Below are 25,636 nucleotides of genomic sequence, written 5' to 3'. Positions count from 1 at the left end.
AGTCAGGCCCACCTTGCCCACAAAAGCGCTTCCTGCTCCAAAACGCTCTACCTTGCCTGCTTCTAATAAAATCTCATTCTGGTAGAAGTTTTAGGTTCATAAAAGTATTTAGAGGAAAGTACACTGATAGAATTGATTGAGACAAAGATGTGAGAGCTTACCTGAAGAACGGTGTTCTCAAACTTCTGGGGCCTCTTTACATTCTTAAAATCTGAACTATCGTATTTGAAATCAAGGCTAGGAAATTATTCATTCATTTGCAAACAATAAACCTGATATAACATGATATGTAAAACATATTTTTATGAAAACAAAACCCCTATATTTTCCAAAACAAAAAGAAAAACTAGTGAGAAGAGTATCACTGTTTCCCATCTTGCAAATCTCTTTAATGTCTGGCTTGATATAAGACAACTGGAGTCTCCTGTTTCTGTATCAAATCTTTCAATATAACGTGTAGCCTCTGGAAAACTACTCTGTACAGTTGTGACAGAATGAGGATGAAAAAGGCAAATAGTGTCTTAGTATTATCACAAAAGTGGTTGTTTTTTATCTCACCAACCTCCCACAACTGTCTTAGGGACCCCTGGCTCCCTGGACCACACTGGAGGAACTGCTGCCTTAGAAAAAGGCCTTCAGTGGGAAAAACAAGATGCTGCTTAGGTCAAAAAACTCTCTTCTGAGACGGCCTCCTAGGGAGTCTAAAAAGTGAGCTGAAAGAATTCAGGCAGTGTGGCTCCAATCTGTTTCTACTTTTCAGCCACTTCCTCCATGTATCTGTTTGAACCCATTACATTCTTAAAAAATTCCAAATGATTTTTAGTGTTTAGTGGAGACTCTTGTGGGTGTTTAGATGATATTTGAAATTCCTAAAATGTGATACTTTAGCCTCGGTTACTGGCGAAAAGTTTATTCCCTATTCCAAGTAAATTGTGGTCCCCTCATGGCTTCCTGGAAGCATCAGGTCACTTAGCTTTCTGTGACATAGCCTCGCCTAGAGACTGCAGCTTCACTGTGTCTATCTTTCAAGAAAAACTGATTTGTGAGGTGTAGCTAGAGTAGCAAGAGGCTTGTTCATCTCTGTGGTACCTTCCAGTTCAGAAATGACATGATTTTATATTATTTTCTTATGTGGCCCATGAGCTCTTTTCTGAAGACAGCTAGAATGTTTACAATGATGCATCATTTAAAAATGAGTTTGGCTTCTCTTAATGACAAATTTGAAGAACAACATTCCTTTAGATGAGTTTTGTTGTATTTGTCAAAAATTCATTTTCATTCCTTTTAATCACATCTTGTACCTACAGTGTAAGCTCCACCATCAGTATTAGTGAAAATAATTCTGCCCTTTTCTAGTTTAAGCTAATCATGTATTTCTGTCCATGCAATATTAAATACTTCATTTTTGTCCCCCCACAATCATAAAAGTAGGAAGAGGAAAAAACCATGCTGATCGAAAAAGGCTGCTAATAAATCTGTGCTTTTTTTTGAGTCAGTAGCTCAACAAGGAGAATTGATGCTCTTGACGACTATAGTTTATCTCCTGAATCATTAGGAATTTCTTTCTTTAAGGACATACATATGTGATTAAGAAAGCATTCCAGAAGAACAACTAAAACATCACTTGCACTCCTTTGTTTGAACTGAAATTCTCGAGTTTTCTTTTTAGATGTGTCACTCATAGATAAGTTTTCTTTTCAGATGTGTCACTCATAGACAGGTTGGGGCTTGGTCAGAGGTCACAGATGAGTGGCCCATGTGGGGTCCACAGATGTGCTTCCTTTGACCTGTCTAGTGGTGTGTGTGTGTGTGTGTGTGTGTGTGTGTGTGTGTGTGTGTGTGTGTGTGTGTTTGTATGTGCACCCGCATGCGTTTTGGTTTTGTTTTTCATCTGAATTTGAATGCATACACTCTTTGTTTTTTCTAGGTTGTCCCCACTCCTTATTATTTTGCATATGGCCTGATTCAGACATTTCCCTTGCCAGTCTGGCCGCTTTCAGCATTTGAATTAACATCGCTACAACAAGTAGCCACATCTAGGGAGAATTGAAAAACAGAGCCCAAGAAGATTACTCTTCTGTGACATAAGGAATTGCCTAATAGAAAATTATTTGACAAGAAAAAATAATTGTTGGGTTTTTTATTCTTGGACTTATGAAAAAATAACTTTAAAGACAGGTGAAAATAACAATTAATTGAGAAGCATGCCTAAAAATGACATTTATTATATAAGGATGTTTTTAATAGTTTAACATAGGAGTTAAGGTAGGTAATTGTGAAAAGGGTCATGTCTTCCTGAGGTCATCTATCAAAACTTGGTTTTGGCATTATGTTAACGTTTATTACTTACATGGCATTGGTTTATCTAGAAACAACATTTAATGTACATTTAAATATATAGAATCAGCCACACAACTAATTTATCTAGAGCAGAACTTCGTGGCATTGGTTTATCTGGAAGGTCCCACAGCACCACCTAGTGCTTTGTATTTTATTTTGCATAATATTTTTGTAAACTTAAAAATTCTGATGACATTTTAATATCAAATATGGTACTGACATAAATATGGGGGTTAAGCAGTATTATAAATAGAATAAGATAAAGTAATTCTTAGATGTTTAGTTAAAAATTTTAAGTGGAAATAAAAAATATTGATTTTATAACAGAAGTATTATAAAAATTTACTGGTAAAAAAATTTACTGATATTTCTAGTTCACAACCAGAGATACTCTTTAAAAGATTGTTACATTGCATGTGCCCTAATGGAGTTATTGGTACCTTTTTTATCCAAAACAGTTGCTGATTCCTTTTTTTTTTTTTTAATATGCTACTCTATGATAAATTAAAGGTCATTTTTCCAGGCTTCTTTTTGAAGTCCATGAATTCCCAGTCTTCACAGATGAAACTACACTAATTAACACCTCATACCACAGCTCTTATCAATTTCAGACAAAATTGTATAATCTCTTTTAAAACTAGAATTTTGAGGTATTTAGAGATGGAATGTTATAAAATACTTATACCTTAAAAAATGAGTCAAATAAAAGAATGAGGTACAGTTATATTTTCATGTATGAAAAGCATTCCTAGAAGTTCAATGAAGTGAGAAAAATAGAGCTATGTGCAAAATACTGTGTATAGTACGATTTTCTTAAGAAAACTGAGTGGGTAGAGGGATGGATGGGTGGATGGATGGATACTGGTATATTATTTTCTTTTCTGGAGGGAGTCACAAGAAACTTAACATTTCTGGGGGAGAGTGAGGTACTAGAATATTTCACTTTTCATTAATTTTTCCATACAATTAAGATTTTTCCAATCAGATTCATGTATTACATTAATTAAGGTCAACAAGAGTTCTCTGAGTATTAAGATTATGAACCATTTCATTTTTCCACGTAATATTTATCTGTAATGAAAGCAAATCCTTTTTCAATTTTAATTTTTATTTATTTTTAAAGATTTTATTTACTTATTTGACAGAGGGAGAGAAAGTAGGAACACAAGCAGGGGGAGTGGGAGAGGGAGAAGCAGGCTTCCTGCCGAGCAGGGAGCCTGATGCGGGGCTCGATCCCAGGACCCTGGGATCATGACCTGAGCCAGAAGCAGACACTTAATGATTGAGCCACCCGGGTGCCCCATAACAAAACCTTTTTTTAGAAAAAAAAAAAAAAGAAACTAGCATTACGAGACACAGCATCTAACTTTTAGATCTATCTTTTCAGAAGGCCTTATGACACATTACTTTTTATTATGGGAAGTATAAGCGTCAAGAAGGCAGAGAATTTTGTCAGGTTTGTCACACTGTATCCTTGACCTCTAGAATAGTATCTGGCACATAATAAATGCTCAGTGTTGAATGAGTGAATGAATAAGAACGTATCACTATGTCCAAATCTACATAGTAATGAGATGTTTTATATCTATTTACATATATTTAAGTATATATGTGCAGTTACATTCTTATATCTGATATCATTTAAAATATGAACACTGATAAGTATTATTTCAAAGTCTGTAATAACGTTGGCATTCAGTTGTACCCTGAGATGTTTGCGTTATGGCCTTTTTTTGTGTATTTGTCTTATTAAAGACTTCATGCATTCACATTAGCTGTATTTGGAACTTGGTCATAATGAAATTTAATCAAAATGTTTACTAAAGAACACTACTCTCATCATTTACCTTGTATATTTCAGATACTGATAGTTCTATCATAGCGACTGACTTAAATGGTTACTACTTCTAAGTTTCTGCAAGAACACATTAATCATAAAATGCTAATTACTCATTAAATGTACTCAATTCCTAATTACATATTTAAAATTTCATGACATTTTATAGCTACCTGTTAGTGAAAATCCATTCATAGACATAACTGTATTGTTTTATTTTAAACATAACAGTGGCTCTTACTGATGTGGTATGCATAGATTTTTTTTTTTTTTTAACTGTCAAAGTGTGTAGAAGTTGCCCTCTACTGGGGAACTAGAAAAATTATGTTGACATAGATTTTCAATTTTCTTAAAGACTCTTAAGTTCCTTGGTGTAATTTACCAGATGATCACTTCTTGCCAAAGATATGGAAGTGGTTAGCAGAAGTCATTTAAAAAATAAATATCTGACATGAATATCCTTACAGTCATTTCTGAGTGGAAACATTGGCTATTCTTCTTAAAAAACTTTTTTTTAAGATTTTATTTTTTTAAGTAATCTCTACAAATGTGGGGCTTGAACTCACAACCTCAAGATCAAGAGTTGCACGCTCTACTGACTGAGCCAGCCAGGTGCCCCTCCTTCTTAAGAACTCTTTAGTGGCAACACCCAGTAGTGCTGATCCAGAAGTAATTGTGTAGGAATGAGTCTTCACTGAAACATTAAGAGGAATTAGCTATATATAATTATATAACCAAAAATGAGGATACTTTTTAGCAATTTACCCTAGGAATTTGGGGGATAAAAGTCTAAGCACTAAAAAAAAGCTCCTTTGCATTTTCCTGGGTCATGAGGTGAAATTTGATTATGCAGAAGTGATTTGCTTTTATTGATTATTAAACTTTTCATACCAGAAAAAGCACATGACCATAAGATGACAGAGTCTGTTTACCAGTTGTAATAAGCTGATCACCTCATCACTGTTCTTCCTTCTGCCTCTAGGAATTCTGCCAGGCTTTGGGTAGCACTGGCCTAGAGAGGTCAGGGTCTAGGATCCATCTTGTTCAGACCCCAGTATCACATTGTATGTTTTTCCTTTCCTGCCCACTGATATTTAATAAAAATCAACATGTTATTGAGGAGAAACCTGTTTAAAATACATGTTGATGGTGATGGGGTGAGTCGGGGAAGGTGACTCCTAAAGTCAGCCTGAACATCAGAATCCTGCTGCCTTTGCCTTGGAAAGGTTGAGAGGGCTTGTGGACTAAGGATGCTCATGTGAGGACCCTTGGTCAGTTCCCCCCTTCTCCCAAATGAAGCCTCTCTGAATCACAAAGCTCAGGGCCAGTTTTCTAAGCTGTAGGAATGGCTTTAGCTAAGGAATATGATAAAAACCAGAGTAAATCAGACCATTGATATATGAGACAAGGCAAGTGGAGTGCAGCTGTCTCCATTCATTGTGTCCATCTTTGCACTCAGTATTGATCGTCACAGCTAGATCTAACAGCAGTGTGTGCTGTCACTTAGATGCATCCAAAAGGAGTGGATGGGCTCTGCCAAACCCATTCATTTCACATGTGTAGACATAGTCTGGTTGTTTGTTTGTTTGTTGTTTATGATCAAGGTCTGTCATAACTCTGACTCTTAGTTTTGATTGCACTGTTCTTTTGAATGTCTTATTTAAAAGAAAATCAATTTATAATTATTCCATATGTTTGCTTTAACATCCAGAGGCCTTCATTAAAAGCCCCTTCCCCAGATCTCCACAGATCACTTCTCATTGCCTCCCTTCTCTGTCCTCATTGAACCTCATATCATCCCCTCTCCTTTATCCTTCACATTGCTACCTTGCTTTCACAAAATTTTATACAAATGTTCTCCCATAGCCTTGCTGGAAATTCATGAGCCTTTTTGGGAGGAAGGGAGCACCTGGTCTAACTTTATTTTCTATGTCCTTTTTGCTTTAGACATATAGTAAATACAATAGTGCTGAGGAATAGTTTTCAGGTCTTCTCTGTGTAAGTTTTTCTCTACTCCTCTGGCTTATAGGAGGCAGTGTGGTATCAGAAATAGAAAAGTGGGCAGGGAATTTGAGGCACTTAACCGTCCTCTTACTAGTGTTTCCAGTAACTCTGAGGCTGTGGGCGAGAGACACAACCTTCTTGGGCCTCAACTTTGCAATCTGTAAAGTGAGACCGCAAATTATTCTCGAGTTTCCTTTTAGCTAGAATTCTCTGATATCTCTAACTTGTCCATGAACTCCTAACCACTATATAAACATATGATGGTAGAGACCATGGGTTCTGGAGCCAGGTACATTGCTTGCCTCCCACTCTGGCACTTTTTGCTTGGGAATTTTGTATAATTCTTCTGTCCGTATATCTCCATTTTCTCCATACAGTGGGAATCAGAGTGGCACCTTTCTCGGAGGGTTGTGGTGAGGATTGAATGAGTTAGTACATACGAAGAGTATAGAACAGTTCCTGACGCATACAGAGTAGGCAGGCATTCAATAAATGTCAGCTAGTCTCATTATGATGACAAATACAGGGTTTTGAAACATCTCAGAAAGTGTGTGTTTCTCATCAAATGGATGTGCTATTCCCTGAAAGAAGCATTTGTGGATACACATTCATTTATTTATTCAGCAAAAAATGTATTAAATACCTAGTATGTGCCAAGTGTCCTGTTCTGTTAAAGGTATCAATGAGCAAAAATGGCAGATGCACATTAAATCTTTTAAGCCAATGCGTAGTAAATATTCAATATTATTCTCATGGCCTGGAGAGAATCCCTTAGTGCATTCTTTTCATATATTCCTACACCACTGGCAGATTGTATTTGTAATCTTTGGTCCTATTTTTAATTTATATTACATATTTTATGTTCGTTTCCTACAATCCGTTTTCTGAATATCTTTTTAAATTTCCTACTTCCTCCTTTGCTCGATTTTTTTTTTCCTTTCTAACAACTTTTCTTCCCTTTGGACCATCTCTTGACCTCTCAACCTTTATTTTTATTTCTTTGGCTGGGGTTCTGCCTCCTGGTACTTCCTACAGCCTAGCCATAATCTCTATAAGCTTCTCTTTTCTCACGTATAAAATTGGGATAATCAATTTATTTTTGGAATTTCAAATTAGATAATGTTTGTGAAGCACAGCTCCTAGTGCATTATGTCCATTTATAAATGTTGACTATTGTTATGAGGCCAGTATTTAGTATCACTGAAACTACCAGCTCCTATGTATAAGATTCAGACACTTTGGCTGACCATTGCGTAACGTGGGACCATCCTCTTGACATTTTAAGAGAGTTGTGCTTCTTGTATATAATATTTGTTGTGCTGCTAATGATCCTTCATGGGAGGAAGGGAGCACCTGGTCTATGTATTCCCAGGGAAGAGAAAACCACCACGACACACCAGATTGCAGCCATGTGACCACAGTGGAGGCCTCCAGGTCAAATTGAACCTTGACAAATCATTGCTCAGCTATGAAAGCTTGTGTCATCAAAAAAGCAATTTTGACTTAGTTTCCTTTTGCTGCCTCTTTGGTCCAATATATACTCTACAGATAAGCATTTTTAAGAGGCTCCTTTGGAAAATTATCGCATGTTAAATCTGTAAACTTAGAAGACATTTATGTGAAAGATCCTTGAAAAATACAGAGAATTCCCATATCCATCTCACCTTAGGCTTTAACTGAACTTCAGCTTGTCCTTATCACTCTTAATCTAGATAGAAAAAGCCAAGTTAATAGTTTTAATACAGGTCTATGAGTTTACATAGTCAGAAAAGAAGATTTACTTTTTCAGTTAAAGAATAAAAAGAAAAATCATGAGTTTGAACACTAAACAGTGTTCAGCCTTAACATATATTCACCACATTCTAATTAGCAATGTACATGTTATTTCCCTTTTGTGGTCTTGTGTTTATCCTCTTTCTCATACAGCTCTGGATATTAGGACCCTAAACTCCATACATTCTGCCCACTACCCAGCTTCCTGCTATTCATTCGGCCCCCTTCCCTCCCCCACCCCCTGGCCTTTCCCTTTGCTTCCATCATCTTTGGCAAAGAGAATCATCTCCAGATTAGAAATGGTAAAGTAAATATTGGCAAAAGGAAAGTAGGCCCAAGATAAGCAGACTCTATCTTCTGACCCAGACAAATTACTTCACAGGGTCCTGAGAAAACTAACATTTGAGATTGCTGAATTGCTATCTTTGACAAATCATAAAGAAAAGGAATAGAATCAGCAGCTGGGCATGTGCAAATGTCACTGCAAATATCAAAAAGGGGAGGAAACTAGATTTTACACACTATTAACTGGTAATTTTGTCTTCAGTCTAGAGAAAAATTAAAGAATGGGTATTTAAGTAGTGTGGTATAAGCAGTTACAAAGGAACATGCTGTGATGTTTGGAAGGCAGTGTGGGTTCACCAAAAACCCAAGTTATTAAAAGTAAAAGTTTGTTACACTTAGGCAATTCTTTTTAAAATATAGCTGCTAATCCAAAACAACATTTCAGAGCAGGGGTCCAAACTACAGCCCTCGGGCCAAACTTGACCACGCCCATTTGTTTACTTACTGATTTTGGTTGCTTTTCAGCTACAGCACAGTTGAGTAATTGTAAGAGTCTGTATGGGGCAGGAACTAAATCAGTTCTTTTTGAATTACAAAGTATTCTGGAGATCTTGTTAAAAATGCAGATGATGATACAGTAGGCCTGGGATTGGGGCTGAGATTCAACAATTCCTGACAGGCTTCCACGCGAGGCCAGTGCAGACGGCCCAGAGGCCACAGTTCAATCTAGCAAGGATCTAGATTTCAAAGATACATTTAGCAAATTCCCCAATTTAAAAAGAGAGAGAGAGAGTGAATTATGAGTTGGAAAGCAGTTCGGTTGGTTAGACTTTTACTTATTTTAATCGTAATGTCCAAGGAATGTTAGGGGATCAATGTCATGTTGGAGAGGTTTTTCTGGTCATTTAAAAGTGACTATCTAATTATCATTCTCCTGTACAAGTGGGGATATTTGAAGGGAGCAATAATGAGCTTGATAGCTCAAATGTTGAGATAACCAATATCAGCTGGTTGGCCTGCTGGACATGTCCTCTGTTGGAAGACAGTTCTCCATGTGTCTGTCAATCTCTGTACATCTTGTCGTCAGAGGCACTGATGGCCCTTTGTTCTCAACTGTCTTCTCAGGGATGTTTCTATAGTGAATGGCCTTGAAAGATAGAAATAGTATCTCCCTCCAGAGCAAATGGCAAGTTTGCTTACTGCCTTAGAAATATAAAGATAGTATTTCCCTCTAGAGCAAATGATAGGTATGCTTTCTGTCCATTACAAAAGATTTGGATTCCCTAAACTCAGTGTTCCTTTTCTGTAATGCAACCCACCGTAGGTGCAGGCATCCATCTGAGCCCATTTAGCCCACCTTGCTTGACTTGGGGGCAAGGGGAACTGATGCTTAGGTTGCTTGCTTTCCTGTGAGTGATACAGTCCTGTGGCTATGACCCAGGAGTCTTGTGTTTTCGTCCAGCATCCATGAAGCCATGGCCGACTAACTTGTTACCTTCACAAGATGGTAAAATCCCAGCCCCTTCACTGTCGTAGACACCTGTTCCCATTAGTCACAGCACGGGTTTCCGATCACCGACTTGCCCCTGCCTGAACCTGTCTCCCCCTTGGCTTAGTAAAACACTCCACCTTCTACTTAATATAGAAAGTAAAAGCTCTTAAATGAAAGCCCCTTCAGCTTTCTAACATCAGACACGTACAAGTTTGTCTTCATTTGTACCTAATCTATCCTTTTCTCCGCTTTTTACAATGAAGAGCTGTCAGCCTACCTCCTTCCTGAAGTTAAACCCGGCAGCTGTGCACTGGGACTCCTTCCCTGCTGCCTCCTTAAGGTAGTAAGGATAATCCCTTCTCTTTTCTAAACCTCCACCCCCCCTTACCCCACTGGCTTTTTTTTTTTTTAATGAATTTTGGGGATCTTCCAGTTTCTCCTTTCTAAAGCAAAGCAAACAAACAAGAAAAAAAAAGCCAGCAAACTTCCTTTCCCTCCAGTTATGGCTCTATCTCTCCTCCTCTTGATGGCCAGATTTCTTGAAAGAATGTCCAAACTGTCTCTCTCTCTCTCTCTCTCTCATCTTCCCTCTTAGCCCTCAATCCAGCTTAACTTCCACACTAGTTATTCCACTGAAACCATTTTCTGCTAGGCCTCCTCTGAGCTTTAATATGTACTCTGTATTCCTGAATGTCTTCCCCTCTCTGTAATAGTAAACCACCGACTGTCTGATGGAGACTCGCTCATCTGTAGCCGCTGTCCACCCTAGTGTGAGCTTCTGTCCCATCTAGTCAACTACTTCAAGTGTCCCTCATTGGAGGCCTTGTAGACACCTCAGATTCATCATCTTCCTGAAGTAAAATTAATCTACGTACATCCCAAGTCTACCATGGTTCAGTAATTGGCTCCACAACCTCCCTATTTGGCCAAAAAAAATCATTTAATTTAGAAGACTAAGAAGCCCTCCCTCCTTCCTTTTTATCACCACGCCTCCCTGAATATTTAGTTAATCTACCAGTCTACATTTCAAATACTTCTTGAGGATGTGATATCTCTGTCTTGATCACTAAGCTTCCATCACCTTAGCCCAAATCCACCCCTGCCTGGATTTCTGAACAGCCCCCTCATTAGTCTCGCTCCTGTTAATTTCCCACCATTTTAACCTCTTTTCTAAACTACACCCAGAGTGATTTCTGCCTAAACACGGGTATCATCCAGCCCTGGTCCCAGGCCCTTCCCTTAGATCCATGCCTTCATAATTCTTTCAGTGGCTTCCCCTTGCTTTGAAATGAAGCCACACTTCTCACCACGGATGGTTAGGCCTTCCTGCTTTGTCTGGCTTCTAGCTTCATTTCTCACATGGCCCTCCCCACACTCTACCCTTCACCTGCAGTTGGCTGTATGTTCTTCTTGCCTCCAGAGCCTTTGTACAGCCCCTCCACCCTCCCTGTGTTCTCTCCCCACCCGCCTTCCCCGGGGCTGTCCCTTCTTTACGTGGCCGGCTCCTACTCTGCTTTTGGTTCTCCTCTGAACTGTTCTTACCTCCCTGTTAGGCACTCTCATAGTATGCTGAGATTGTAATTTTAAACACTCACCATTTTATTGTGGTTGCTTTTCTGTCTTCTGTAAAGCACTGAGGGCATCGGTTGTGCATGTTTCATTCACCACTAGCCCTCATCTAGTGGGGCCTGACACAGTAGTCACCAAGTAGGTATTTGCTGAATTTATCAGTGACAGACCAAAATCTCAGAAGATACTAGGCCAAACCTAAAAAGATAACACTTAATATATACATATATATATATAAGACCCTTAATTTTGGTCTGAAGAAATGTCACAATCTTTTGGGAATAAGACAGTAGAGGTATTTCTTAACAGACATGTTGAAGTTACAGAAGAATGGGTAGAACTGCTTTCTGTAATGGGAACTCCTCATGGCCAAGGACCATAGTGTAAATTAAAGATAAAATATGGACATATCATATCAGGGACGTAGCTTGAAAAACCAAAAATTATTCTAAGTGCATTGGTGAGGTAAACAGTGTTTACCAGTGGTTGTAGGACAAGAAAAAATAGGAAAGAAAGAACAAAGGTCTTCTAAGATAGTCTTCAAAGACAAACCAGGGACTTCACAGAAACTATTTTCTGGAGTTTTATGTAAAAGTCCACTTCAAAATGCCTGCAGTTTTATGTGCGTAGGAGACTTTGGAATCCTTTTCTCCTCAGCTCCCGTGATGTCTGATACATGGTTAGCACTCAGTAAATGTTTAATTAAATGTATGTCATTGAGACAAGCCAGCTGTCATTCCTGCAAGGCCTCACAGGGTAACGTTGCTCACATGGAGTCCCCATAATCCAGAAATAGATACTTAGCTTTGCAGGTCCAGAAACTCACTGTGGTTAGCACACCTCAATATGGTTGTGTGTTAGGAGCCTGAGGCCAGCTAGTCAGCGTGCTCTCTTTCTATCAAAAATGCTACTTGGAAAACAAAATTATTTTTCGATGTTTTCTTGGCAAACGTGGACTCAGACTAGAGAGAATTGACTGGATGTTTTTAGTGTCTGGTGTTATCTAGCTCCAATAGTCTGATGCACCTGTCTTTACTATAGTGCCCTGTGCCTGGCAGACACACCAGAATGCTCAAGCCAACTGCTAGCACACCTTCTTCCCCTGACAGAGCTATGAACATACTGAGAAATGTTTAATTTGGGGATGTTGAGCCATTTCCTCTGTGAAGGTCCAGTTTGAAAGAGGAAAGTTCAGGCAGGGGAGAGGAAACAGGCCCTTCCCCACCAGTCAACCCACGACTTTCTTTCCAGCTAGGCTCCTAATGTCTTTTTCTTTACTTTATGAAGTTTACTGAGTTGTTTACTCTGAGATTCATGTTTATCAGGTCATATTCTCTGGAGACCACATATCCTGACCATACCGCCACTTTATAATTTATTGCTTAGGATGTATTGGCAGATCTCACTCATTTACATATTGGTTCAACAAGAATAAGCTTCTCTTCAACTTTTTAAGATATCACTGTATACTGACCATCAGACAACATGTGAAGACAAATTGGGAGTTTTAGTTGGCATTAATCCTTAAAAAAAAGCGATCTTTGCATTAACATAAATGCAAGGTTCAGAGTAAAGGAGCTGTCAAAGTAGAATTTTCAAAAGCTGAAAACATGACTTTCTTACAAATATAGAATGAGCACGTATCAAACATTTATTTAACTGAATAATAGGGGAATCAGCAGGATGGTAAAGTTGATTTCTAAGAGATTATAGAAATGGGGATTATAGAGGCGCCTGGGTACCTCAGGCGGTTAAGCATCTGACTCTTGGTTTCAGCTCAGATCATGACATCCGGGTTGTGGAATCGAGCCCTGTGGTGGTGGGGGGGGGTCCACGGGGGGGGGGGTCCACGCTCAGCAGGGAGTCTGCTTGGGATTCTCTCTCTCCCTCTGCCCCTCCACCACCCCTCCCTCCCTCTCTCTCTCTCTCTCGTAAATAAAATTAAAAAAAATAAATAAATGGGGATTATATAGTCCATCAGAAAAGAATACCAAAATAATAGGTTAAGGACAAAATTGGCTAATTCCTACATGGTCTTAAGACCATGACCTTTGTGGTGGTTTTTTCTACTAGACAGAAATTATTTCTATATATACTGGACAGTGCTGTGTAAGTTAGTATGTAATTTCTGAGCCCCAATTAATAGTAAATAGAAGTCAAAGGTATATCCCTCCAGGTAATTAAATAATCCTTGGATTGGCCTGTTAGACAATGCTCCAGGATGACAGCTCCAAGTTTTGGTCAATTGTCATGAAGCCAGTCCTGTGGACTCTTAGGTTCACCTGAATGAGATTATGTCTAAGAGGAGCCTCAGAACCCTACCCTAGGGGAATGGTGTTGGGGCGGGGGGTGGGGGGGCTGCCTAAGGACCTTTAGGCTGGAGAAGACTTAGTGTGGGGACCCAAATGCTCACCTTGGCATTATTCTTAAGTTGTAGGTTTGAGGCAATAGTTGAAGAGTGCAGAGATCTTATTTATACCACTCAAAAGCAGCAGTTAAAGGCCATTACAAGGCAGGAGCGGTGAGACGTGCCCTAAGTCGCTCCAAGGGGAAGGCAGGGCGACAGTGGAGGTGGTTTGGGATCATTTATAAGAGAGCTTCCGTATTGTGAAAGAGCTTCATCGAGGCCAATGTGTGCCTTCAGAACAAGAACATTGCCTCACTGTGAGTTCTCTGGCAAAAGCACAGCCCTCATAGCCTCACCTCACTGGTGAGCAAGTGAGGGAGACAGAGGGGTCGCCCTTCAGATGAGTTTCTGTCATTCTCTAAAAATTAAGTGATTGCCTTTTAATTAAAAAATAAAAAGCACCTTTTCCAAGACTTAACATTCAACATCCTGGAGACAGACGCCTAAGAACTCAGTTTTGGTTTCTGTGTGATCACAATAGTTGTTGCAGCAAAACCTTTTGATAACATTTTCTCTTTTAAAAAAAATGATAATTCACTTAGGTTTTGCCTTTTTAACTAATATTTCTGGTGAGAGAGGTGTATTTACAGTTTTGTTGTTGCTTTTGTTGTTATTTAGGTGTTTGGGTTTTTTTTTTTTTGGCTTGTATTGTGACTAAATCTCAGTGTCTGAGATTTGACACTTTTTTTTCCTTCCCACTAAAGCCATTGAAATATATTCACCCAGTCATTCACATCAGAGGTGTAAATGGATTTTCTGAAGGTTTTTTTAAGCGCCAATCAAAGCCAGTCACTTTGTGACTTGACTTCTTCAGGTGTTGGAATCAGAAAGCTTAACACTCCATCTCAATTGCAAGGATGCTAAAACTATGTCTTGACCTTGAATCTGCAAGCAGAGGAGTAACATCTTTTGCTAGAAGTGCTCATCCACCACCTCTTTGGTTTTATCCATTTGCATGGGACTTACTGGGGAAAGAGAAAAGAGACAATCAAATTGAGCCTTCTATATACCCGAGAGAAAAGAACATGTTTATTTGACTTTCCAGCTCCCAGTGATTGTTGCTGTTACAGTTTACATTTTCAGCTCACCCTTTTTACCATGATATTTGTAAAAACCTGACTTTAAAAAATGTATCAACCGTGTCAGACAAAGGCTGATTTCTCAATTTGTTTCATGTCATCAAAAAGACATACTGAGTTTGAAGCTCCTCTCAGGTTTACTCTTAAAATATAACCCTGAGGAAATAGGGTAAGACTGCCAAGATTTTATTTACACCATTCAGGCTCATAGGCTTTGGAGTCAGGGAGATAGAGCTTGAATTCCTGGCATTGCCTCTGCCTACTTCACTCGCTATCTCTAAGACTCAGTTTCCTTCTGTAGGAGATTGGGATAATAATAGTACCTACCCCATAGGGTTGTTGTGAGAGTTCCATAAGATAACATTCATGAAGTCCTTAGTACATCATCGATGTGAAATAAGTGCTCCATAAATGTTGGCTATTAGTATTTTGATAATTATTATAATGACTCCACTAAAACTTACGGTGCTCTTGTCACGATTAATGGCATTGTGACTGACTCACTTCCTAATACAATTGAAAAACAGATTTCAGCACTGTTTAACAATTCATTCTTAATTAATGAAATTGAATCAACATTTTTGAGAAAATAATGAGGAATCTTAAATCCAGAATTAGAAAACACATCTATTTGCCAGGAAATTTTTAATATTTTAGGAACAAATACCGTAAGTCTTTGGAAGAACTGCAAAGAAGCTATTGTGTGTTGGGAACTATACACTTGAAATATTCAGGCAGGAAAACCTGCAGATAATAGTGCTCTGCCTTCCAAAGTAAAGTCATCTTAAGAATTGGTTATCACCTTGAGAGCAAGATCATACAGCAACTAATCACTACACATATGTCCTAAGCAGAACTCCATAGAGAACTGTACTGGTTGCTGAAACCTGCCACCCAGGACCAGTGGTGTAGCGGAGTCAGTTCTGGATTTGGGGCTGAGCAAAAAAGTAGGCTCAAATCCAGGTTTTGCCTTTGCCATTTATTCGCTGTATGACTTTGGGCTGTTTGCTTGGCTTTTCTAAACCCTGGTTTCCTCGTCTATAAAATGGGCCTATGATGTAACCTACCTCCTTCAGTAGGGGAGGGCCAAATTTTAAAACGTGCTGTGTGAAAGTGCTGAAGCAAAATACCATTACTAGTCCTGGTATTATTACTAATACTTTTAGTATTCCTCTGTGGCAAAGGAAAATTAGTGGTCACCAGGAAGAATGTGGGTCCCCATGTACTTATATGACGCCAGGGTGGTTTTACCTCCTCTAATATAATACAGTTGTCCTCTGAGTGTTGAAAATGCTCAACCTTTGTCCTAGTTGACAATTCTAATCCTATCACAGATACCATACCTCATTTCTTATAAGTGTTATTAGTGCTGTTGGTGTTTCATAATTAACATTAACGTAAGTTTCTATTTTCTTTTATCTGGATTTGGGTAAATTGACAGATAACAAAGGAAAAACTGGTTAGCTTATAAGCCAAGTCCAATTTTTTTCTCCATATATGAAATTATTTACCACTTCACTGTACCTTTACTTGACATTCTTCAGTAGTTTGCCATTGTTGATAAGATCAACTTCAGGATCCCTCTTCTGGCCACGAGGTCCTTGGTGACTTGGTCTCTGATGCCTCCGTTTCATACTTTCTTCCCACCCTGCTCAACTTTGTATAGCTCTATGAATTCCCTTCCCTCTTCCTGGAAAATCCTTGTTTTCCTTTCTGCCAGATCAGTTTCCATTAATTCTTCTAATTAATGGAACAGTGCCTGGTATATAAGTGAACATTGAATAAATGTTTAAGCAAATTGACTTGAAATCAGAAGGCGCCCACATAGACTGAAACAGCCAGATATTTTCATTTCCACATGGCCTTAGAAAGTTTGGAATTCCTCCTAAAGTCTGAATATATTTCATATCATTGAAGGACAGTAGGTCTTAAATATTACTTCGGCATTTTGCACATTTAGCTCTCCTAAATGTGCTGATGAGAACCTGTTTCATAGACACCAATGGAATTGATAAGGCACAATACATATTTTAATTAACAGATTAGAAATAAAGCACTTAAAGTGTTGTATTCATTATTACCAGCTGCAAAAGTTTGCACAATAAAGAAGCGTTTATTCTATTGCTTAACAATAAAACAAGCTCATGTGTGAATCTTCACTTGTGGTATATTGCCTAAGAAAGTCATAGTAGCAGTGTTCATATAAGGTAGCCAGTCCCTCTTGGGCCATATCCAAAAGAATTTAGTTATTGTAATGATGAAAGGATTTCATATAAATACCGAAAGGACTTTTTTCCAAATGTAACGAAGTGGTCCCAGACCTTAGATCCTGGGCACAGTATAGTCTCTGTCTGTCTGTCTCTCTCACACACAATACACACACACACATACATATACACACACTCTTTGGAATTTTAAAGTTCCAAGTAGAATTCATTAATAACAATATGAAATGCTTTTTCTTGTATAAATCATAATGAAGTGTTGAGCGATAAAGGAAGAACTAAGAGGAGCGAATAATCATCTGCTGCTCTAAAACTGAAACCTGTCATGTTAACTCCCAACTCAAACACCTAGTTTTAAAGATTTACCTTCAAGAAACCTAAAAGCTTGTATCCTGCCTCATTGACAACAGCCTCAAACTGTTTCCTGTCATTGCAGAAAACAAATCTTTTGCTCCTTTCTGCCTAGGGGAGGCAGAGGGACTGAGGTGGTCCTATGTGGCTGAATTAGATGAAAGACTTGCCTTCCACCATGGAGACATGGAGTCTAATCAAGTGAAATGAGTTTTGAGATCCCAGCTCATTTCCTAGGGGAGATCGGTTCACATTACAAAATCACGACATCTCATTCATCACAGCTGACGTGGTCTTTGCTCAGGAGAGGACTCCAACTGGGACTGAACCACCTGTCTTCTCTTGAAAGGGGGCACTTTATCCAAGTTAGAGTTGAAAGCCTTGGAGTGAGAAGGCTTGCCAGCTTCACCTGAGTGATACATGTGCAACACGGAAGGCAACTTCCGTTTTAAAAAGGGCAGACGAGTTTAAGGAAGGTTGGTGGTTGTACTTTTAATGGTACCAAATACAAATAATTGTAATAGAGATGCTAAGGCTTTATGGTAGAGAGAGCCAAGACAGGGGCTCCCTCATCTTTATCATCTCGAGTTTATTAAACGGAGGTGAGAAGGATCAACATTTCCATGCATCGGAGTTTAAAATGGCAAAGAAAGTGTCCTGCCTGCCAGGCTGATAAATGATCATCATCTCTTTTATTTCTTTCAGGGCATCGTTATAACACCCCTGCTACTGCTGCTTTTTGTGAGTATTTTGATGTTGTCTTTAATTCTTTTATTAAAAGTCATCTACAACCCTTTAAGAAAGGGCATTAGGATAAAATGGAAATTTGAATCCTTTTGCACCACTTTGCATCATATTTTGAACTGTTCTTCCAGTTGAACTGTGACCAAATAATAACAAGTCGACACAAAGGATCTCTGTGGTCTCGTGATCCAAGGACAGCATCAGAGCCATTATTAGGCCTCTGACTCCAGGGCTAAATCATTAATTATTGCAAATTAATGACCTGTGGCATAGGTCACAGATATATGCTCTTTCTTTTCTCATTAGTAGAATGCTAGTGACCCAGTGTTTGCTAGAAAGAGCCTTGGACCAGGGGACCAGAGAAAAGTTTCGTTCCAAGGCTTATAGTGCCTGGCTTTCTCACTCTGGGGAATGCTGCCTGAATTTTTCCATCCGTAGAATGGGAAACAATAACACCTACCCAGGCTGTCTGCCAGGGATAATGAAATGTGCTTCAGAAATAAAAAATACCAGCCACTAGTTAACTAAACAAAAATTTTTCTGAAAAGAAGAACTGCTAATTAACGGTCTTATTTCTTTTGGCGCTAAGCATATGAGAAATTAGATGAAAGATTAAAATAGAAATTAATGTTATCTCATGCTGAGAAAAGCATATGTAATCATGAACGATACCTAAAATATTTTATGAACTGTGCATTTTTCATACACAACATTTCCCAAATATAAATCACTCCACTCATCACTGAAATGGAGTTGGGGATCGTTTCTGGGCGAGAAATGTAGCTGTTTGACTAGCACTATTTGTCAGTGAATTAAAACTATGGGGAAAATTTATTTAATTATAGTGTAATTACCCAAGTTGGAATTCAATTAGAGTAATAGTGTGAGGGACTTCATTTCTTACAAGCTGTGTAGGAAGTGGAGAGGGAGAGATGCCCTCCTAAACAGTTGGATTCTGCATCTTTCATGAAAGACATTACCTTCAAGTAATAACCCTCAGCTTCCCCATCCCTTCTGAAATGTTGGCTCCATGCTGACAAGGTTAAGAAGAGTCAAATCATCAGATCGCTTCACTCAGCATAACAAACCTCATTAATTTGGATTCTACCAATTCAGAATTCGCAGTGAGTCACATTAATACTGAAGTGAATATTGATTTGCATTCATTTGGAAGAAAAGTCTTGGTGTATGCCCAACTGCTCACTAGATGTGAGGAACTGGGATCACCGCTTGGTGTTTTTTCCAAGACCTTGGGTCACGATTTCTGAGGGGCAACCCTCAAAAGGCACAGGATGCAGGCCAGTCGAGGACCCCTCAGAAGACTTGTGGGAAAGCACAGTACATGGTTATGTAGTGCGGGTTTTCTCCACTGCAGAAGACTGGCATCTCTTTCTCATGTGACTCTTTTAAGATGAGCTGGGGAGAAGCCACAGCCACAGCCATGGGGTTGAGAACTAGGGTAGCACTGTGGAATATCCCAGCGTCTGGAATCTCTTGGGCCCTGTTTCAGCTCATAACTACAGAACCAGATGAGTTCTTTTCTCCTTCTCCCGCCCATTTCCAGCCATAACAAGAAATGTTCTCAGCTCGTTAACATGATGACATCACACTGTTGCAAGCTTTCCCCTACTCTTAGACCCAGAGGCTGGTGAGCTTTAATTGGCTTAATATTTTAAAATAATAGAGCTTGGGGCACCTGGGTGGCTCAGATGGTTGGGCGTCTGCCTTCGGCTTGGGTCATGGTCCCGGGGTCCTGGGATCGAGCCCCATATCGGGCTCCTGGCTCAGCAGGGAGCCTGCTTCTCCCTCTGCCTCTGCCTCTCCCCCTGCTCATGCTCTGTCTCTCTGTATCTCTGTGTCTCAAATGAATAAATAAAATCTTAAAAAAAAATAATAGAGCTATAAGAATAGTGAAAGAGACCCCAAGACCCTCAACTTCAAAGTTTAATGCTTCCTCTCTGAGCTAACTCACTATGCTGTCCCAATAGATTCAATGACATCATCACACAACATCAATAGATATGTCTGTGTTACATGACCTTACATCATATGCACGGTATATAACACTTTTTGTCTGTTAGGGTTGTCATGCATTTCACAAAGCAAGGTCATTGCTTTAAACACTTGAATTACCAGGCTTCACTTACTGAGTAGGACAGAAACCTGAGCAACTTAAATTGGAACACATTCCATAAAAGATGTAGTGTTTTCTTGTCAGCACCCCTGTTGTGGGTTGAATTGTGTCCTCCCAAAAGATATGTTGAAGTTCTAACCCCTAGGACATCAGAATGTGACCTTATTTGAAAATAGGGTCATTGCAGATATAATTATTTAAGATGAAGTCATACTGCAGGGTGGGCCCTCAATCCAATACTGGTGTCCTTACAAGAAGAGGAGTCAGACCCAGAGAGAGAATGGCAGGTCATGATGAGGCAGAGATTGGAGTGGTGCACAGACAAGCCAAGGAACACAAAGGCTTGCTGGCGGATATCACGGCTTGAAGAGCCAAAGAGGGATTCTCTGCTACAGATTTCAGAGGGAGACTGGACTTGCTTGATTTCACACTACGGTTTCCAGAACTGTGAAACAATAAATTTCTGTTGTTTTAAGCCACCCAGTTTGTGGTATTTTTTAGAGAGGCTGAGGAAACTAATACAACCCCAGAAAATCAAATTGTCTCTTTAAAATTTCAATTTCCATTGAAAATGGAAATTTCTGGGCCCCTGGGTGGCTCAGTTGGTTAAGTGACTGCCTTCGGCTCAGGTCATGATCCTGGAGTCCCGGGATCGAGTCCCGCACCGGCCTCCCCGCTCGGCTTCTCCCTCGGACCCTCCCCCCTCTCATGCTCTCTCTGTCTCATTCTTTCTCTCTCAAATAAATAAATAAAATCTTAAAAAAAAGAAATGGAAATTTCTAAATGTTGAGGCGCGGCAGCTAGTAAAGGCCCTTTTTACTGATGGAATCTCAGTTCTCTGTATTTTTGACTCTCCTCAGAATGTCCCCCTTCACCATCTTGCTCCAAGTGAAACCTGTCCTCTGATTCATGTTTCTGCTGCAGGCGTCTTTCATATCACTGAGCCTTGAAATGGGGTAAGGTGTCTCTCCCTCACCTCATTACCAATTCCAGATCATTTCCCGTGCCTTCTTCATAAAATATTCTCATTCCTTTGAAGGTTATGCCAGTATGCCTATATCACCTGCTACCACTTCTTGCTGCAATTATCAGTAGAACCCCAGGTCACTCTCTCTGAGTCCAGAAAATGTTAGCACCTTCCCATTGTCTTCTTTTTAATAGTATGCTTAGACTAATTCTTGGTGTTTTTTAATATTCACATAATTGATCCTCCTAATACCCTGGTCTCTAAATTCTTCACCTCTTCTCCAGTAAGAATGCCTTCCACTTCATCTCAGCCAGTTACCCCTATAGTCGCACACACCCTTGACTTTATTATTGCCAATAACAGCATCCTTCCATGCTCCCCTTTTCAACTGTCTTCTCTTACTGACAGCCCTATATTTGTGACCTATCCCCCCAATTAAAAATTCTTCAAACTTGCTAGAATGGCCAGTTTATTTATCTCACCACCTTAACAAAGCCTCTAACCCACTCTACCCTCACTCCCTTACCCTCACATCCCATCTTACCTAGCCTAGATCTCAGGGTCCATCATTATAATTACTGTATCGTGTATGCCATCAACCACCTTACTCATCTCTTACTGCTTTATATTTGCATGGCTAAGTGCCAGGCCTGCTTGAATCCAGCTCTGTACCTTCCTACATGTGTACCTGAACATGGCTGGAACACGCACTTGCATGCTCACTGGTCTCATTTGAAATTCATGACAACTAACTTGCACCTGGTGATCCTACTGCCTTCCCCTAATTAAGCCTTATTCCTACTCTCTAGAGAATCATTTCATACCCTCTCCTCGCTTCTCAAATCTCTGATGCCTCTTCTCTTTTTTCATCTAATCTAATGCAAGAAGAAAATTAGCCCATGAGGAAATTAGAAGTGATCAGAGAAATTTTATAAGATCCCACCTACCTGCATCTATATTCTTTGTCTTTTCTCCTGTTTCTATAGATAAACTGTATTTGCCCTCATCTAAGGCCAGTCCTTCCTGTTATCTCTTATTGCCTACTTAACAATATGATTCACACAGATTTCCCTCTTTCTCCTACATTATCAAATTTTCTCTCTCTGCTGGATCATTTCTATTAACATATAAGTGTTCTGTAATATTACATATCTTAAAAATTAAATCTCACCTTATCCCACCTGCTATCCATTTCCATCCTCTGTTTTATAGCAAAATTACTCAAAAAAGTTATTTAAGCTTATTCATCACTCATTTAATAATAAGTATTGAGTTCTTCCTGTATGCTAGGGACTTTCTTCCAAGGATATAGCAGTGAGCAAAAAGATACATCTTTGCTCTTGTGGAGGTTATATACTAGTAGAAAGAAACAGCCAACAAATAAGTGAAAATATAATTGTATAAGATGAGTGATACATACTAAAGAGAAAAATAAAGTGAGGAGAGGAGTAAGAAGTGCCAGAATGGGTTGGGAAAATTGCTGTTTTAAATAGGGCAGTCAAGGGTGGGACTCACTGAGAAAATAATATTTGAGCAAAGGCCTGGAGGAGATAAGGGAGACTTCTGATGCCTTCTGATGGTAGAGTGTTCCAGGTGGAAGGAACCGCAAGTGGAAAAGTCCTGAGAGTGTGCATGGTGTCCTTAAGGAGTAGCGAGCAGGCCAGTGTGGCTAGAATGCAGTGAGCAAGGAGGAGAGTAGATGGAGATGAAGCCAGAGTCATCGTAGGAGCCAAATGATGTAGGACCTTAAAGTCCTTTGTTAAGGACTTTGAATTTTAATTTGAGAGAGACAGGAAACCATTAGGAGAGTTTTGATAAGAGACTGGCATGTTCTGCCATACCTTTCCAAAGGATGATTCTGGATGCTGGGTTGAGAATAGATTGTTAGGAGATAATGGTGGAGACAGGAAGAGCAATTAGAAAGCTAGTGCAGCATCCTGGCAAGAGATGGTTTGGCTTGGACCAAGGTGGTTGAGTAAATCTGGTGGGAAGTAGTTGGAAGTAGAACTTGAAAGAATTGAAAGATTGAATAAAGGTTATGAGGGAACAGAAGAGTCAAGGATGATGAAGTCTGTGCAACTGGAAGGATGGAGTTACCATTTACTAAGATAGAGAAGACTGTATGGTTGAGCAGGTTAAAGGAACTCATAAGGAGTTCAGTATTGCACATATTTGGATAAAGATGTCTTTGAGACATCCAAGTAGAGAAGTCAAGTAAGCGGTTGACTATATGAGTCTGGAATTCAGGGGAGAGGTCTGGATAAGAGATACACGTTTGGGAGAGGTCAGCATAGAAATGGATTTGAAGTTAGATAGAAAGAGATTATTACCAAGAGAGAATAGAGAAGGAAAGATATCAGTGGACTGTCTTCTGGGACATCCTAATATGGAGAAGTCAGCAAAGACTATCAAGGATTTCCACTTTGCTTAGGAAGAACACCAAAAGGTTTTGGTGTCCTAGAAGCTATTAGAGAATGTGTTTCAGAAAGGGGAGAGTGGTCAGCTACCTCAAATGGTAGTAATAGTTCAGATAAAATGAAGTCTGAGAATCAACCACTGGTTTTAACAAGATGGAGGTCACTGAGAACCCGAACAAGAGCTATTTCAGCAGAGTTGTGGAGGTTAATACCTAAAGTCAGTCCAAGAATGAATGAAAAAGAGTTAAAGACAGTGATAATCACTCACTCTTTGGAGGCATTCTGCTATAAAGGATGCAGAAAATGGGAGAGCAACAAAGTTAATGTAGGATCTATTTTTAAGTTGGGAAAATTATTAGGATATTTGTATTGATAGATTAATTCAGTTAGAGAAGAAACAATTCATACAGAAAAAAGAAGGGAAAATTTGTCAACCCATGTCCTTGAGTAGGAGAAAGAAGGTGAGCTCTAGTGCACAAAGGGAGAGTGTGGCCTCCTAAGCACAGATAGTTCATCCATCGTAATAGGAGGGAAACCATGGTATAAGGGCAAAGATGCAAGTAAATTGGTTCATGTAACTATAGGAACCTCTTATGATTGTTTGTATTTTCCCAGTGAAATGGCAAGTGAAGTTAGGGGTGGAGGACAAAAAAAGGCAAGAAGGTTTTGGAGATTTGTTGAAAGAGGCAAAGATAAGAAATAGTTCTGTGGGAGAGTGCATGGACTGGGCAAAGATAGTAAGATGCTCTAACAGCACCAAGAACCATCCTGAGTCTTTACACTTGGCATTGGCTCAAGCTGGATTTTTCCCCTCAGATATCCACATGGCTCTCTCCTTCACTTTCATCTCTGGTCTCCAATCAAATGTCATTTTAGGAGAGAATCCTTTCCTAACTACTTCAGGTGGAACAATATATCCTTTCTCCACCAATCTCTCCCCACCTACCATCCTTAATTGTTCCCTTTAGCATTTATCATCACATGATATTTTCATCATTTGTTAGTCTGTTTATTCTCTGTCTTCCCGACTAGAACATAAGCATCACAGAAGAGCAGGGACTTTATCTGTTTTGGTCACTGTTGTAACCCCAATGCCAAAAATAGTGCCAATCCATGGAAGCCACTCAAAAACATTTTTTGAATGGATGGTTGGTAAAGGAAAATGTTTCTGTATCCACAGCACTTCTGACACCAAATATGTGTGGTTTCCACTACCAAGCAATTCTCCAGTTTTCTGTGGGTACCAAGTGGGTGTCCTGCAGTTTTGACACTGCACAGAGTTAGCACAGACCCCACAGGTAAGGGGCTCAGTCCCACAAGTCTGCCCCCCATCTCCAGCACTAATGGCGAGTAGTGGATTTCCAGGGTACCCATACTTCTGTCTGACTTGGCTTCAACGCAGGGGATCCCATGACCTCTCTCCCCAGGTTCAATAATTTGCTGTTATGGCTCAGAGAACCCAGGGAAACATTTACTTTCTATTACCAGTTTACTATAAATGATATTATAAGGAATACCTGGAGTCCCAGGATCGAGCTGTGCATCGGGCTCCCTCCTTGATTCCTCCCCCTGGCTCATGTTTGTTATTTATCTCTCTCTCTCTTTCTCAAATAAATAAATAAAAATCTTAAAAAAAAATTAAAAGAATACAGAATGCCAGATGCAGAGGTACATAGGGCAAGGTCTATAAGGGTCCCAAATGCAGGATCTTATATCCCCCATGCAGTTTAGGGTATACTAACCACCTGCATGTGGATCATTCCCCAGTCCAGGAACTCTCCAAATCCTCTGTGCCAGGAATTGCGGACAAAACCCAAATATTATAGTAAAAGATACTCCTATCACCCCTGTGACTCAGGAAGTTACAAAGTTTTGGAAGTTCTATGTCAAGATGAAGACCAAATATATTATATTTCTTACTGTCTCACATCTCAGATGGACAGATGAACGAATGCATCTGTCCAAAGGGCTGGCTTAGGACTACTTTAAGATTGGTATTTCCTTGTTACTTG

At 39.5% G+C, this 25,636-nt stretch overlaps 1 protein-coding gene across 9 annotated transcripts in view; it reads left to right on the top strand.

Moving 5' to 3' along the window:
* SLC10A7 (solute carrier family 10 member 7) overlaps window positions 1–25,636 on the top strand; it is a 283,656-nt gene that overhangs the window by 172,818 nt on the left and 85,202 nt on the right. For 8 of the 9 annotated variants that reach the window (XM_073892325.1, XM_073892323.1, XM_073892322.1 and 5 more), the window contains one exon: window positions 18,068–18,103. In XM_073892325.1, coding sequence (XP_073748426.1) covers window positions 18,068–18,103 — 36 coding nt within the window. Of the gene's footprint in view, window positions 1–18,067; window positions 18,104–25,636 lie in introns of those variants that run through there. The other variant, XR_012378037.1, reaches the window with a different exon arrangement.

This window comes from Callorhinus ursinus, unplaced genomic scaffold, assembly GCF_003265705.2.
Source record: "Callorhinus ursinus isolate GAN/ISIS: 27379988/994484 unplaced genomic scaffold, GSC_fseal_2.0 scaffold4, whole genome shotgun sequence".
NCBI lineage: Eukaryota > Metazoa > Chordata > Mammalia > Carnivora > Otariidae > Callorhinus > Callorhinus ursinus.
The sequence above is the reverse complement of the archived record's forward strand: the minus strand, read 5'-3'. Positions and strand labels throughout refer to the sequence as shown.